The following is a 16,580-nucleotide window of genomic DNA, read 5'->3' as shown; positions in this document are numbered from 1 at the left end:
TGGTCAGTTTGTTGATTTAAATTTACTTGTTCTTTATTTTAAATATTGTATTTATTTCAGTTTTGTCTTTTTACTTTAAAATAAGATATGTGCAGTGTGCATAGGGATTTGTTCATAGTTTTTTTTTATAGTCCAGCCATCCAACGGTCTGAGGCACAGTGAACTGGCCCCCTGTGAAAAAAGTTTGGGGACCCCTGGCTAATGCGCTAACTAGTGGCAGCTTCCCGAATCACAACTTGTATCTCGGAATTTCACTTGGATCTCAAACAAAAATACAGACTGAGTCACAGCTCGGAAGAAAAAAAAAAAAAAAAAAGATGTATGTTGGTCTGCTCGTATCTCATGGTACCACTGTACTAATTCAGTCATTAACTACAGATCTCATTCAAGTATAATCAAGTTGCATTTTATTTCACCAGTGCCTTTCCTCTGGATCAAGATTCCAGTCCATTGCATTTAGTTATTGTGCCTCCTTGACTTTCATGACCTTGGCACTTTTGAAGAGACTGGCCAATTGTTTTATGGAATTATCCCTGTTTGAGTTTGCCGAATGTCTAATGTTTCTTCATAGTTACATTGGCGTTACATGTATGGGCAGGAATCCCACAGGTGTGATGTTTTGTCTCTCAGTGTACCCTCAGGAAGCCTGTGACCAGGATATCTCATTACTGCTGACGTTTCCTTGGCACACTTGAGGTGGTGTCTGCCAGGCTTCTCCATTGTAAAGTTATTTATTTCCTTTTTATAATTAATAGATATATTGTGGGAGATACTTAGAGATTTGGGATATACAAATATCCTGTTTTTCATCTTACTTTTCTATATTATTTTCAGTATCCATTGGTGAGTTTTGTCTGAAAAAAATGACCGTCATGATTTTCTATGTCCACCATTCCAAGAATTTACTGTAAAAAAGAACGTCCCCTTCTCCTTCATTTATTTACTTTAGTTATTTATATATGTATGTATGTATAGACTTATGAGTGTTTGTTTTCTTCTACTGGGTAAAAATCCATTACTATCATTCATTTTGCTAGCCACATTGTCTCAGAGTCCACACTGGTGCTGCTCACACTGGGTCCTGTGTTCCTTTGACATCCCCCACCATTTTGCAAACACCACCTTGCATTTCGGCATCTTGTGCTTTGCCCCTGCCCCTGCCCCTGCCCCAGCCCTGGAATATGCCATTTTTCCAAAGAACTTTGGTTCTTTTTATTAGAGAGTAGTTTTAAAGACTAAAAGTCGAGCACTTACTGACTCCATCTCTACCTCAGGGTCTTTGCCTCTAGACCCACTCAGTGAAAAATATTAGAAAATAGAGATATGTATACATAAACATCTATATCTACTTATGTATCTATTCAGAAGTGTGTGTATGATTATATGTGTGTGGGAGGGATGTGAAAAATGTTTGTAATTCATAAAATTGTGACTTCATTCTAATACCTCCAATTTTAAGCCAACACCAAAGGCTTCATTTTATACTTCTCCATTTTTTAATTTATGACTCCTTCCTCTACCCTTAAGAAACCTGGCTTTCCTTAATCATAATATATTTACTTATTTTCTCAATTCTTGCATACTTCTGATGTAGTTTTAGAATTACCATTATTTCTGCAAAACATAAATTTATTAACTAGAGTACAATAGCTGCTGTAGTTCTTTTTTGTCTTTAGGTATAGAGGCTCTTTTCTTGTGTACATTTACAAGCATACACTCTTGCCCTTTCACTTGTTTCTTTTACAAATTTTTGTCATATTATTTTATAACCTTCCTTAGCTTAACCATTTATAACATTAAAAGTTCTTCTTAAGCATAATGACCGCATAGTAGACATGTGAAGACACGAAGGTCATAGTTTCTTAATGAGTTCCCTGTTGTTAGATATTGTGTGTGCAATTTTCTTTTATTATATATTATAAGCATTAGTAGAACCTTCTTAAATGTTTGCTTGGCTTTTCAGAAATCATCTAGAAAGAAACTTAGTTGTACAGAGATGGCAACCTGCTTTATATCCTGAATCTTTTATTTCTGCAATTTTTTTGTAAGATTGTGATAAAAGTAAGCAAGGGTTAACCTTGGAAAATTTGGGGAGGAAATTAAGAGTGGATTAACTTTTCCATGACTGATTGACCATTTTAGTGATTGTACACTATTCTCATTTGATGAGTGGATACTGTTGGCCTTAGAAAGCTTAGTTCAAGGAGTTTTTTAAGCTGCAGCTATGCTGGTTGATTGAAAATTATATACTGCCCTCATAGGATGCCAGCATGACCTTATGTTGTGCATATGGGACTCAGTGGTTCCAGCTTTTACTATAAGCTCAACTCTGTCCTATTTTCATGTAGGCCCTTAAACAAGTCACTTACCCCCTGGTGTCTGAGTAAAAATAACACCTTACAAGACCAGGGCAGTAGTGGTAATGTTTCTAGAGTAAACAACAATTTGAGTACTCAGAGAATTATGTCTGTCTTAGCATCCTCATTCTTAGTTCTTTTAGTTCCTTGTTTTCTCATAGTCATTTAATTATGAAGTTTTTGTTACTCTCTTTATTTTATAGAAATATACATTTTACATGAGCCATTATTCAGATTATGAAAACTCCAATTTTGATTAACCATGTCCTTTATAATCTTTTACAAAGGAAAACATAGTTATTATAGTGGTATTTACTCTGGCTTAAATTCAGAATATACACTATAGCCAGCCTTCTCTTCCTGTACCCATTTGAGGTTAGATTTAAAGGTCATTTGTGTCAATTTTTTTACTTAAAGTGTTTTTGTCATGATTGCTTTTAATATTTTTCTGTTAACTAGCATTTCCATTCCCATTCCATCCAACAATTTTTTTTTCAGAGACAGAGACAGAGAGAGAGAGAGGGATAGATAGGGACAGACAGACAGGAATGGAGAGAGATGAGAAGCATCAATCATCAGTTTTTTGTTGAAACACCCTAGTTATTCATTGATTGCTTTCTCATATGTGCCTTGACCGTGGGCCTTCAGTCAGCCGAGTAACCCCTTGCTCGAGCCAGCGACCTTGGGTCCAAGCTGGTGAGCTCTGCCCAAACTAGATGAGCCCGCACTCAAGCTAGCGACCTCGGGGTCTTGAACCTGGGTCCTCTGCATCCCAATCCGACGCTCTATCCACTGTGCCACCGCCTGGTCAGGCTCCACCCAACAATATAAGAGTAAAAATTTTCTGTACATATCTCAATTTTTAATCTACTTAGAATATTTTAATTCATAAATTAAACAGCTATGGAATTGATTATATTTACCGTTTACCTTTGAGACCCTCTTCCTGATTATGTTAACTCTAAATATATATGTTAGCTTTTATGGAGAAAAATTACAAATAAGAAGTAACAGAAATTAAAGTGACTTGTATAAATGTACCAAATTTGATGGCGAAAGCTTGAACTTTTGTCTGGTGTTTTGATTAGCTCTCTGCCTCACACTATTTTTCCTCAAAGTGCAAAGAAATTGGTGTTCAAAGAAGTTAAATAACTTACAGGTGATTTGCTGAGGCTGTCCATACTGAAACCAAATGGAGACTGGACTTTAAATCTTGCCATAACATCTCTGACCTTCTCTAAGAAATGCCATAAGTTTTTACATTAAAAGCATTTTTATTTACATGAAAAACTATATAAATACAATTCTAAGTCAAATAGTGTAAGTGTTCCCTTCTGCAAAGATAGAGTTTAAAATTGTAATTATGGTCTAGTCAGAATTTGTTTTAAAATGTGAGAATTTAACATGAATTTCCACTTTTTTAAAACTAAGAATTTTAAAATAACTCCTTATTTTTAACATGTACTCAAATCATGTCCCTTTAATTACTCTAGTTCCCTTTTCAGTAGTCTGTCTATAATTAACTTTAACCAATTTCTTAGAGGGCCTTGTTAATATGGTTAATATTTGTAATCACTTTATTATATCACTGTACAGTGTCCATTTGATAGGCTAGCTGTTTGTTTGTTTCTTTTGTATCAACTGCTTATGATTCTCCTTAAGGGTTTTATATTATGCTAGATATCTAGACCATGAATTAATTATTTACTTCTCCACATTCTTTCCTAAAAGTACGTACAATAATTGGAAATAATGAAGGAAAGATGAGATTGCTGATACTACCATCAGAGAGAGAAGAGTGCCTACATAATTATAAGATGACCCTCTGATAAATAGTATATGCACACTAGAACAACCTGTGCATAAGTTTATTATTGAAATACATATGTACACGCTTGATGTTCCTCTTTTTTCTTGAACGTTTACCTTCTCTGATTATGTTAAGTTCTTGGCTTCTTTGGTTATTCACCACTACCACTAATAGGGCGCCCCTGGGGTTAGCCTTTGTCACTGATCCTTTTTTGAAAATCTTCAAAGTTTTCATAGTAATAAGCAATCTCAGAGATTCTTTGCTCCAAAATATGGAGCTAGCAACTTCCCAAATGATAGCAAATATATCCTCTTAACTATTGAAGAGTGTAAACTTATTTATTCTGCATACCAAGAAGCATGTTTATATAGATTAAATTGATGCTCCACTCCCCTGATGGAAGTAGACAAAGGCAAACCGGGGGACCTACCTGGGTAATAATATATGTGATTCAGTGCCTGAAAGGAAGCTCTTTAAGGAGCTATGTTCTCGTGGTTTTCATTATTTTATACTTCTTGCATCTAACTGTAGTATAGAAGCTGTTTTTCTATATTATGTTCCATAGTGCCAAAGTCTTTTTGAACTACAGAGTTTCTGGTCTTCTCTTTCATACTTGAAAAAATAAGTAGGTCATTTACTATTCAAATTAATAAGCTTGCTCAGTTGTCATAAAAGATGCTGGTCAAAAATTAACTTTTATAAGCTACATAAATAAAGGGAAGAAAATGTATGAATTGGATTTGTACACTTTCCTTCATTCAGAGAAACTTCTTAAATTTGCAGAAAAAGATCTCTTGAAATTTATTGATGGAGTTGTTGTTTAGCCTAACTTCAGAACAATACTTTGACATCTTTATAACACTAATAAACTTAAAGTGTGTTACATGTCAAATAACTAGTGTTATTTTTTTTCTATAACCCATAGCTGTTCAAAAACAAAAATTGCATCTTCAACCTATTTTTAAAAGAACTTTAAATAATAAGATGCATATGCATGGCCATACTAGGTTCTGAGTATAGAAAAAATACAATAAGCAAAAAAAGATAAAATTAATAATATTTTTATTGATTTAATTCTTTTAACTGAGAAATACTGTGACTATAGCTGGTTCTATAATGATCCCCACTTGTAGCATATTTGATAATGCCAGAAAAACAATCATAAAGCACATTTGATAATACCAGAAGATAGAACCGCCATGGAGCAAGGCCATGGAGCAAGGCTGATGTAACCTTTGAGGATGGTTTACTTATGGGTGCACTAAGCACAGGCTCCGCGGGTTGTCAATGTATTGAGGAATGTCGATGTCAATTAAATGAACAAGTTTTAGAATCGTAGGGTCAAATAGTTAGCAGTGAAAGTAGTGCAGTATTGCCAGCCTTAGCAAAAGAAGTCCTTGGTCAAGTCCTTCATCCAGGACTTGTAAGAAATATTTTGGTATAACAAATGGTAAATAAAATCTCCTACATATTCTTAGTAGAATCCTTTTATATTTTTTATTGCCTATAATTGGACCAAATGAAAAGATTATCTTTAGGTGGAGAGTATAACGCCATCGGCTTCAGAAAACTTCTTCAGATTATTTTGAGGAAAAGATAGGTGGATTATAAGTAAATAATTTATAAACTTCCGAAATTAGATTATACATATTTAGCAGTTCACAATTTGAAGAGTTAACTGCTACAACTCAAGTCTTTAAAGGACTCTAAAATGAAAATTACAGTATTCAGTTTCTAAACATATCTTCTATAGGTATGTTTTAAGGACTGTTAACACCATGTGCCTGCATTTGGGGAATTTTGTACCATCCAACGTATGCTGGAAGTTTATCAATAACTATTTATAATGTCACTGAGAGTTAAGGTGACTTGGTCATAATTTTTGGCACACAGTAGATCTGTGTGTCATGGGTGAATGGGTTAAATAAATATCTCACTTTTTCCTGGCTAGTTTTTTCTTAGGAGCGGATTGAAAGGGCGATTTATTGTGTGACGATTCTCATAATGTTTTTAAGATTAGCTGCCAAATCTGAATTGTCTACCAACAAATGTAGTCTGTTGTAAACATTAGCGTGACCTTATCAAATTCATAGAGGCGGGGAAGTCTAATTCAGGCTGCTTTCCTGGCCAGACTGCTAGGAGCTCATATCCTGCCATAGGAGCCTGATGGAGTTTTATTAATGGATGGCTATTTAAAGACAAGTAATTCTAAATGAATTCAATCCTGAGTGATTATTCTTCTAAGTGCAAAGGTCCACACTATGGTGCAGAATTCTCATCCAAAATAAAGATACATTTTAATTCCACAGTAAAACACACAAAACACAACCTAAAACAAAGCACCATTTCCTATTCCAGAAGCAACACAGAGCTGATGCATTAACATTTCCAAAACTAACACAAATGTGTGGATTTTGAGGTATTAAACACCTTTACTTACTCTTAATGATTTACTGGCAATCTCCCCTCAAGGACTCTAATATAATTTGGAAGGCTGTTTCCCCCTGGATGACTCTACCTGTAAGCTTTTGTATGACAATCCGGTGATGGTTTAGTGGTGATAGATGCTATTATGAAGTATCCTTCTGCCCCCAGCTCCTCCCCTCATACCCACATAACAACCCTTTTCCCGATTGGGGCTGTAGGAAATGAGTAATGCTTAACCCATTTGTGTGATCAATTCACTTAAGCAGCTACTGTGAAATGTTAATCACAACTTTAATTTGTACTGCATTAGCATTTTGATTAACTTGTAGGCTTGCTAGAGCACTTGAAGCACTTTTACTCATAGTTACAACTCGGAAATGACTTTTTGATTAATTAAGTTTGTTAGATAGCAGCTGAGCTTTCTGAATGCTAACCTTCTGGGGGTAAAAGTTCAGGAGAAAGTTACTGTGAACAACTGTTGCTATTGAAAAAGATTCTTATAAATGTACTTACAGCTTTTTAATTATTGACAAAATATTGTATCATTATTTACAAATGCCCTGAGCCTTTAAAGGAGTGTGTCATTCTGTCAAGAAAGCTTTTTTCAGGTTTTCCCATCATTGTAAAACTTCTGGGAGCTCTTGAACCAAAAAGTGCATTTCCAAACAACTAATGTTTTAACAAGCTGTCTAAGATGAATTTCTATAGTTCTCTTTAAAATAAACTATATCTTAGAATAGTTAGATTTACAGAAAAGTTGCAAAAATAGAACAGAGTTCCTCTATATTCCTTACCATTTTCCTCTATTAATCTGTTGTGTTATTGTGGTACTTTGTCACAATTAATGAACTGATATTGACACATTATTATTAACTGAAGTCTATACTTACTCAGAATTGTCCGGGTAACTGAATGTCCTTCTATTCTAGGATCTCATATAAGATACCACGTTACAGTTGTTACTCCTTAGGCTCCTCCTGGCTGTGAATCTCTCAGACTTCTGTTTTGATGATCTTCGCATAGTATTTTGCACTCTCATGATATTCCATAAATAACAACTTGGTTTTTATAAATTAATGAAAATATTTTTTCTCATTCTGGACTAAATAAATCTGTCTCTTAAACTCTGACAGTAATTATCCTTACGTAATTTAATTTGAACAGAAGTAGCAACATTGTCTAGCCATTCAACTTTAGTCGTTATCTTATTTTCATGTGATTATTGTAATCCCAACACTGTCACTGCATACATTAGGATGGCTTTCAGGAGACGGGAAGGAGAAAGGGTGCAAGTCACGTGCGTGCTGCGGGGCAGAGACTGTAGCCACCATGTATACACCCTACAGGCGCATCTTGAAGGCACTGAGAACTAAGTTCACAGACTATTTGGTTGGCATATTTTGTTTGGGGATTTTTATTTTTAATTAAAGTATTGTTGACATATATTAGTTTTGGGTATACAACACAGTTAACTCGACATCTTTATACCTTATAAAGTGATTACAACAATTCTAATAACCTTCTGGCACCAAACAAAATTATTACAATATTATTGACTATATTCCCTATGTGTACAATATGTCATCATTCACAGACTTCTTTAACTGAAGTTTAGAAATTTTTTAATATTGGACCTTAGATCTAACTTGTTATCTACCTGATAACATACCTCTTGGTGTACATTTAATGATACAGTTTTTGTTTTTGTGGCCTAAGCCAGTAATTCTAATTCCTTCCAATGAAGTTGTCTTAATTTGTGGTCACAGTGCTCCAAGTTTCTGTTTACCATTGGATTATTTAATCCAGAATTCATCTGTGTTTGAAAAGATCTTTAATGCCAGTATATCAAATATAAAATGTAGTTATAACCAAATGTTAGATTTAAGTAAATTTAAGTTTTTTAGGTTTTCAAGAATTGCGTTGACAAAATTTGTTCGGAGACAATGAGATAATTTTATCTGGAGTTTGCATTTTTCTGTTATGTTAGGGAAGAGGAAAGATATAAACCACTTTAAGACCTCCTTGAAATAAGACAGGCCCTGACTGATTGGCTCAGTGATAGAGCGTCGCCCGGTGTGTGGATGTCCCAAGTTACAATTCTCAGTCAGGGCACATAAGAGAAGTGACCATCTGCTTATCCTCCCCTCCCCATTCTCTCTCTCTCTCTTTCTCTCTCTTCCCCTCCTGCAGCCGTGGCTCAGTTGATTCAAACATGGCCCCAGATGGGCAGAGCATCGGCCCCAGACTGGGGTTGCCTGGTGAATCACGGTCAGGGCACATGCCTATCCATCTACCCTCCTTTCACTTGAAAAAGAAGAAAAAAGAGAGAGAGAGAAAGAAGACAGTATATGTAAATCATTCAGAAGTAGTATGTATAATGAGCACAGATAGGAAATTGGAAAACCAAGATTAAGTTTTAATTTTATCTCACTTTATTGATGTGATTATACAGTCACCGAACTTCTGTGAGCCTCTGTTTCTCCACCTGTGAAAAGGGAATAATAATACTAATACCTGCCTCATGCTAGTATTTTAAGGATTAAATGAGAGGTGTTTATGAAACATTTTTATAATCTGCACTTACTATACAAATATTTTTACCACTATATGCATATTGTCTGTACAGTTTGATTTTATACAGTTCAGTTTGGGACTTTTCACAATAATTCAATAAAGTTTATTTTACTTGATATAAAATAGTTTTTTAAAGTATAATCTAAAATAGCAGAAAATAAGAAAACTATCTGTAGATTTGGATTAATCTGTCCTTTGCAGAAAGAGTAACACCACTATGAAAATGTGGTTGAATTAAGGAATTCTAGAAATTGATTCAAAATAAATATTGAGGGCATGAGGTCTATTCAAGTCATAAAGCATGGCTTTTGCTTTAGTAGCCTTACTGTATAAAAGATTTCCTTCCAGAGAGTGTCCATATTCTAAACTCTGCTTCTTTTTGTTTGTGAGGGTGAGAAATAGAATTGGTTTTTGTGATGATGGTGGTGGTGGTTATTGTGGTTGTTGGTTTTTACCTTTGCATAAAGCCAGGTACTTCTTAAGTACCAGAAGTTCTTAAGTTTTCCATCAGTTCCATTTGAGGATGAGGTCTGGGGTGTGTGAATGTAGTAAGTGTACGTCTCATTGTTTTTAGCCTCTCCCACCCGCCTCGTCCATCTCTTTTTTCTTTTTTACTTTTCCCTCTCTTGTCTCTTAGCCAGACCTAGGCAGACACACACACCACATCAATTCTTCATTCCCTCGGAAATTCCTAAGCTGGCTAGTTGTTTTCATTTCTCCAGTAATAAAAGCCTGCCTCCTCAGCTCTCTCCAACCACATCTTTCCTTTCAAATTTCATGTTGTTTTACTGTCAACGTGTGTAAGATTTGTCAGCTGTGTACCAAATTCTAGGTCTCTTTCCTCACCTTCCCCAAACACCAGCTCCATCCCAGTCATCCCAGCCTTGCAGTCATCATAGTGGCTATAATATACCCTTTTCTATGTCATAATTGCATGCATGCACCAGACTCCTCCACTCTTAATGGTTACTGCATTCAAACCACATTAGCTGCCACTTTCATCATATCACCTTCTGGCTCTCCTCTCTGATCACAGCATCTTTTACATCAGCTCAACTGAGCATTGGACCTGGAATCTCATCTATCCTTTCCCCATCAATTAATTCAGTCCCTTATGGCTTCACTTGCCACCTTAAATAGTTTGGCTCTAGAGTTGACCATTTCAGCGGTGATTTCACCAGCAACCCAAAATCTGTCACCTCTCTATGTAACCATCAATATATGAATTCTCTGCTTCCTGCTCGCTTCAGCACCATATGTACTAAAATTGAATTGCCTGCTTCAACACCCAAAATAATCATAGTCATTATTGCCGGAAAAGAAATCATAAAACATGGCTAGTTGTTCTCCAGTGCCTAATTGTTTCTAATAATTTCTATAATTATTGTTTCAAAGTCATGCTGCTGAAACTCAGTGCTGTGCTAGTTTTTGTTTACATCTTCACTTCCCCCAGTACTTCCTCCAGACCTTTCCCAGCTCCTTCACAGCTCACCTTCTCGCAGCAAGAAGGCTCACCTCCAGCTGACAGGTGACTGAGACCCTGCAATGTGAGTGCCATCAATGTTCTTTTTCTTCACCGCAAAGCTGGCCTCCAGTGACTGTGACTGTGAGGTCTTCAGGGACTAGCCGAAGCTCTTTTTTGTGTGGCCTGCACACGGTGGTGGCAGCAGCCTCCCCCTCCTCCTCTGATCCCAGGAGGGTCTTTTCTCTCTGCAGCCTATTCTGTGCTCAGTATGTGCTGCCTTCTTTTTTGACTTAGATTTTCCTGCCTCTGACTTCAAGCATATTACAGTCCACCTGGAAAGATAGAAAGTAAACTTTATAAAAATAAGTTACAGTATAGTATGAGTATGTTGGTATTTCATTGATGAAAGAGTAAAGCTTATAGAAGACAGATACAAGCCTAATCAAACTCCTTCATTTTTCAGGTGAGAAAAATGAATACCAGCGGTTAAGTGATTTGCCTGAAGTCTTTCAGTTAATTTAAAGGCACATATCTAAGCTGTCAGGCCAAGTCTCTCCCTGGTATACCATACCATCTTCATACCAGTGTCATGTGTTTTATGTCTGTTTATACGTCTTTCAAACATATTGTTTGTTTTAAGCATTGTCTTATCAGAAGAGCTTCTCAAAGTTCTGTTTTACCTGGTAGCACATTATCAGAGGATCTTATGGTCTAATACAGGACCCCTGAGACTCTCACACAACATTCCTTGCATCCTGGACATTATAGGCAGAGTTCTGTTCTGGTCAGATGTAAGCACTTTGCAGTCAAGCTCCCCAGCATTTGAATCCCAGCTCTACCCATTTACCAGGACTATGTATCTCTAGGCAGGCATGTTTTTTTTAACCTCTGTGAGCCTCAATGTCTTCATCTGTATAATGGGGTTAAATTCAATAACTTATATTAAATGGTTAGCAGAATGTATGACAAATAGGACACGTTTAATAAATGACCGCTCTAATCACAATTATTTCAGTAGTGTCCTGACAGTACCTTAGATGCCCTCACCCCTTTACCCTCCCTGTCTTTCTGTTCTCCTCTCCAGGTAATCCCCACTCTGCTAGCCACACCTCTGCCCAGAGCTGTTCAGTTTAACTCTTTCGGCTGCCTGCTCTGTGCTCCAGATCTTGAAGTCTGTACTCCCAGCCCATACCCTCTCTCCAGACCTTATTTTTACCTGGACTTCTCAGGTTTTATACTGGCACCTTAGTTAAAATGTGTTCAAACCAAACTCATCATCTACTCTCCTATAAATACATAGCAGCCCTACAGTTTGTTATTTATGATAAGGTTTTAATTGTGTAATTTTTATATATGAATACTGTACTGTAAATCAGATTTGCATTCTGTCACAGCTGGACAGGACAAGGAACTGTGAGTTTAACTGATTTTGTAGGGGAAAGTTTCATGCACAGAATCAGCACCCATCCATTTGTTACCTATGCAGTACTTAGAACCCTATTAGCTTTGCCTGGTAGGTAGCAGGCCAAGTAGAAAGTGGACTGGCGGTAAACAGGAACCGAACATTTGCCTACTGTTAATGCTCAGCTGGTAAAGAATGACCGCAGTCTGTCTCCTCAGTGTACTGAAACAACCTTTGGCTGTTCAGTATTATATATCCGTAAAGCACTTGGAGGTAAACTGGGGGAATGAGCCATCGCTGTTAGCAAAGCCAGCCCCACTTTAGAGAGGAGCAAATACCTGTTAATCCTTATCTACCAAGAAGACTGCTACCATAAAGGGCAGTGAGACGGAGGGAGTCCATCCCAGGCTCAGGCCACCAGGACCCTCAAGCCCATTTACAGGGCCCATTCCTTGGCCGTGGCCCCTTCAGGTATGCACCTCGGAACAGTAGTATGGCTTGTTTGAGACCCAAGCCCACACACCCACTCTGGCCTGAGCCGCAGGGTCTGTCTGTGGCCTTTTCCCTGGCTCCCTTGTACTTGCACATCTCTCCTAGTGAGTGTTCCGCCTGCCCCACGCCTCTGCGCCCAGCCTGGCATGCCCTGCCCCTTGAAGGCCTGTACTGCTCAGCGTAGCAGTCAACACCGACAGGCCCAAAAGACATTTGTTAGAAAGAACGGACTGTTTTAGTTCTTCATCATAGAAGAACTTTAAAAATAGGTACCTGTTTATTGAGATCTTCTGTGTTCCAGGCAGTATATTAGATACCTTCTGTGTACATTATTTTATTGCACCCTCATAGCACCCCCACAAGGAGGGATAATACCCCTATTAAAAATGAGAACTCTGTCATGGTGGAGTTAGGTGAGTTCCCAAAATTTACACATAGTAAGTAGGACAAAATTAGGATTCAAACCTATGCCTATCTGACAAAGCTTGTGAACCCCCCCACACACACTCTGCTGCCTTTGGGAGATGTGCAGTAACTTAGGCAGCTGTTGTTATCATTGTAATTGAGTTTTTACTAATAAAAGCAGTATTTTTTTAGTGCACTGTGCAAAGAGTAGAGTGGCAAAGAATATTTCTAGATTCTTGCTGTCAAGGAGTCTTGTCTTTTAAAGGCAGATGTGTAAACAAAGAATCACAATAGGATAATGGTGGCATGTGTCAGGAGCATCAGACACATGGAAAAAGAAGTCCCTGCAGTCCATCTGGAAGAATCAGGGAGACTTCACAGTAGGAAGTACCGTTTGAACCAGACTGACAGGATGAACAGGAATTTCTAGGTAGGTGAGGTGAGGGAGCAGTGCTTGTGGAAAGAGGGCATTCAGAGCAGGGGCAAATGTGGGGGAGTAGCAGCGATTTAGCAGTGCTGTGGGAAGAGGCCAGTGCTGTGCCAAGAACAGCTGGATCACAGGGTGTTCACTGTCATACAGAGAAGCTTGTCAGAGCTTTTGTCCTCTGCACAGTGTGAAGCCATTGAAGAAATTTAAGCGGAGAAATAACAGGATCAGTGTTGCCTCTGTGAAAATTTACTTTTGTAACAATAAAAAACTATGAATTGAAGGAAAATTAGATGAGAATGAGAATAAAGGGGTATTGATAATATTTCAGCTGAGTTGGTGAGGGTCTACCCGAAGACAGTGCTGGGGCAAGGGGACAAAGAAAGGAGGGCCCCTGGGGGGAGACGGAGCAGAAACTGAGTGACCAAACGTGGTTCATCACGTTTGAGTCATCGCAGAACCTTTATCGTATCAGATTCTTAATCTCCCCACCTGACTTCTCTCTAAATTAAAACAAGATAAACAATAGTTTTCAATTCATGTTATGGCTTTTCATTTATTTCATGTATGCAATCACTTTGCATGATTTTTTACTTTTTCACATCTGGATCACACAATGAAAAATTGTGGGGAAATCTCATAAATTTTATGCAATCTTTCAACTTCGTCATGAAAACTTCAAAGATAAAGACATATGGTGCATCCATCCCGCTCTTCTAGTATGTGCGCTTTTGGTCTGGAATTTATTCCCAGTCAAGTTGTAATGTAAAATCACCATAGTTACTCCACATTACAACTTCTAACATCATCATCATACTGGATTAGATAGAATTATTCATTCCTCTTTTCCTTTTCTCTTCCTTTAGAAAACTCAAGAGTTGTGACTTGTGAACTAGTGCTTTTTTTTTAATCTGAGTGATGTCCATCATGACCTGCTTGTCTCATGCACTTCAAAGAAAGGCACAGTGTTTTTAATCAGCTCTGCAGAGAAATAGGAAAGTAGAAGTAGTTTTTTTCTTGATTTATGAACATGTACATTTGTTCATGTGCACACATTGCTGTACACACATATACATAAATATAAATCTATATATTGTACCAACACTCAGGCTTTATGATGTATAATTAGTAGACTCATGGTGCTCAAGATCAGTCTGACCATTCTGCTGCATTAACCGAATCCAAACCCCTCGAGCTCTTCCCCCGTGATGTATAGAAAAAGACCACAGATTGGTTTAGACAGATGCTTTTAAAACTTATTTCACATTTTGTAAATTAAGAACATAGAATAGGAAATTCAGAACTTCAAAGAAAAATGTGTCTTCCTCAGTGGAACTAAGCAGTATGACTAATTTTGCTATAGAGATATTTATCAGAAACCTGCATGTTCTTATAGACCAGTGTCACCACATTTAACTTATAAATTTTAAAAATTATAATTTTACTAAAATAATATACTATAAAATTATTTCTAAAAATATGCTTAGAGATTTTGTATAACATTTGATAAATATGTATTTTACTATTGCTGAAATATTTACTTATCAATATCATTTTAAGCACATAATAGGTGCAGCTCCTTTCTCTTACTTTCATATATTTATTTCCCAAAACAAAAGAGAACACCCCTCAAATTGTATAAAGGAGCGGCTGTGAATCATATTAACTTATGTGTCCTTAAGTCAGCATTCTCCAGAAGCTAATTTAATTGAAATAGCTTTGCCTGTGTAAACTTCTCCTCTGTTTAACTAAGATTTCACTGTTTAGTTTTTGCTTTAAGCAAATACAGCATTTGTTTATCCATAAAACATTAGATTAAATGTATAGACTAATATGAATAATTTCTCATCATTTCACACGCTTTGCTGGCTAGTCGTCACCTTTGCTAGTGTGTGGTATATTATTTCCATTGAAAACCAGGACTCTGGCTTTAGCCTTTTTTGGGGGGGAATATATTTTTGATGAGTTAACTTCCTGTCACCTTACCATTATTGATTATAAATTTGGAAAAAACTACCTGCAATTTACTCTTTAAATGTAGCTGCTACTGCTCTTGGTACAGCAAATTAGATAGCTATTTGCTCTCAAAGGACACCGAATTTTTCTTTTGGTTTTATTCTTGTGAGCCTCTGTTATCTGGCTGTCTGCTGCCCCCCAAAAGCTAAATGCTTGGCACTTTGTAGGAAGTGCTGTGCAGTAAATGAAGTCAGAGCTTGTTGATTCCCTTTAATCTAACTATAATTTATTTTCTGGTTTTTATTTTAATTATACATTTAGAGGTAAAAGGCTTGTTGTTTTTTGTTTGTTTTTCAATACAGCTGATGTCAAATTCCAGTGAAGAGGGCAGGTGTTATGCTATTCTTGTAACCTGTGCATTTTTCCTGTTCAGGCAATGCTCGATGTGGCTGCCAATCAGGGCTGGCTGGTGACTGCCCTGAACATCACCAGCCTGGTTCAGATGGTGATCCAGGGCCGGTGGTTAAAAGACTCCTCTCTTCTTACAATACCAAACATAGAACTCCACCATCTTCACATTTTCAGGTAATTGGTTTTGTTTTCAGTGCAAATGGTTTTTAAATTTCAAAGCATTATGTTCTTTATATGTGCGGTCACTTGATTTTCGGGTTGTTCCTAGACTACTGATTCTTTACAGTGATAATACCCCTGCTTACTAGAGGGAGATGTGACGTAGTGATGTAATGTTCTCACTTGGAATTTGATCCTGTCCCAAGCTGAACCACACTTCATTTTAGCCTTCTATTAAATTGTTTTTCACTTGGCAATCTTGGATACATTTCTATTTTAACTGTTTATTCCTTTACAAAATCAACCTTTATTTTAAAAGAAAAACTGATGTGCAGCCAAAACTAAATAAATTAATAATTTCTGTTATTGCAGAATAGATTTAAGGGATCTGAAATCCATTTTCAAAAGTAAATTGTGCATCTATAAAATGTCCAAAACTGGGTAGTTATATATACTATCATCTCAAGATATAATCTGTGCTTAAAAGATGAGTTTATGCCCTGGCCGGATAGCTCAGTTGGTTAGAGCATCATCCCAATGAACAGAGGTTGCCGGTTCAATCCCCAGTCAGGGCACATACAGGAACATCTCCATGTTTCTGTTGCTGTCTCCCTTCCTTTCTCTCTCTCTGAAATCAGTAAATAAAAGTACTTAAAAAATTTTTAAAGATGAGTTTATATAAATATTATCATCAA

At 36.9% G+C, this 16,580-nt stretch overlaps 1 protein-coding gene across 1 annotated transcript in view; it reads left to right on the top strand.

The window, feature by feature from the left end:
- Nucleotides 1-16,580, top strand: part of ASCC3 (activating signal cointegrator 1 complex subunit 3) — a 353,954-nt gene that overhangs the window by 329,276 nt on the left and 8,098 nt on the right. The window contains exon 38 of the mRNA XM_066254466.1: nucleotides 15,749-15,900. Coding sequence (XP_066110563.1) covers nucleotides 15,749-15,900 — 152 coding nt within the window. The remainder of the gene's footprint in view (nucleotides 1-15,748; nucleotides 15,901-16,580) is intronic.

Source organism: Saccopteryx bilineata, chromosome 1 (genome assembly GCF_036850765.1).
Source record: "Saccopteryx bilineata isolate mSacBil1 chromosome 1, mSacBil1_pri_phased_curated, whole genome shotgun sequence".
In the NCBI taxonomy this organism is placed as follows: Eukaryota; Metazoa; Chordata; class Mammalia; order Chiroptera; family Emballonuridae; genus Saccopteryx; species Saccopteryx bilineata.
The sequence above is the reverse complement of the archived record's forward strand: the minus strand, read 5'-3'. Positions and strand labels throughout refer to the sequence as shown.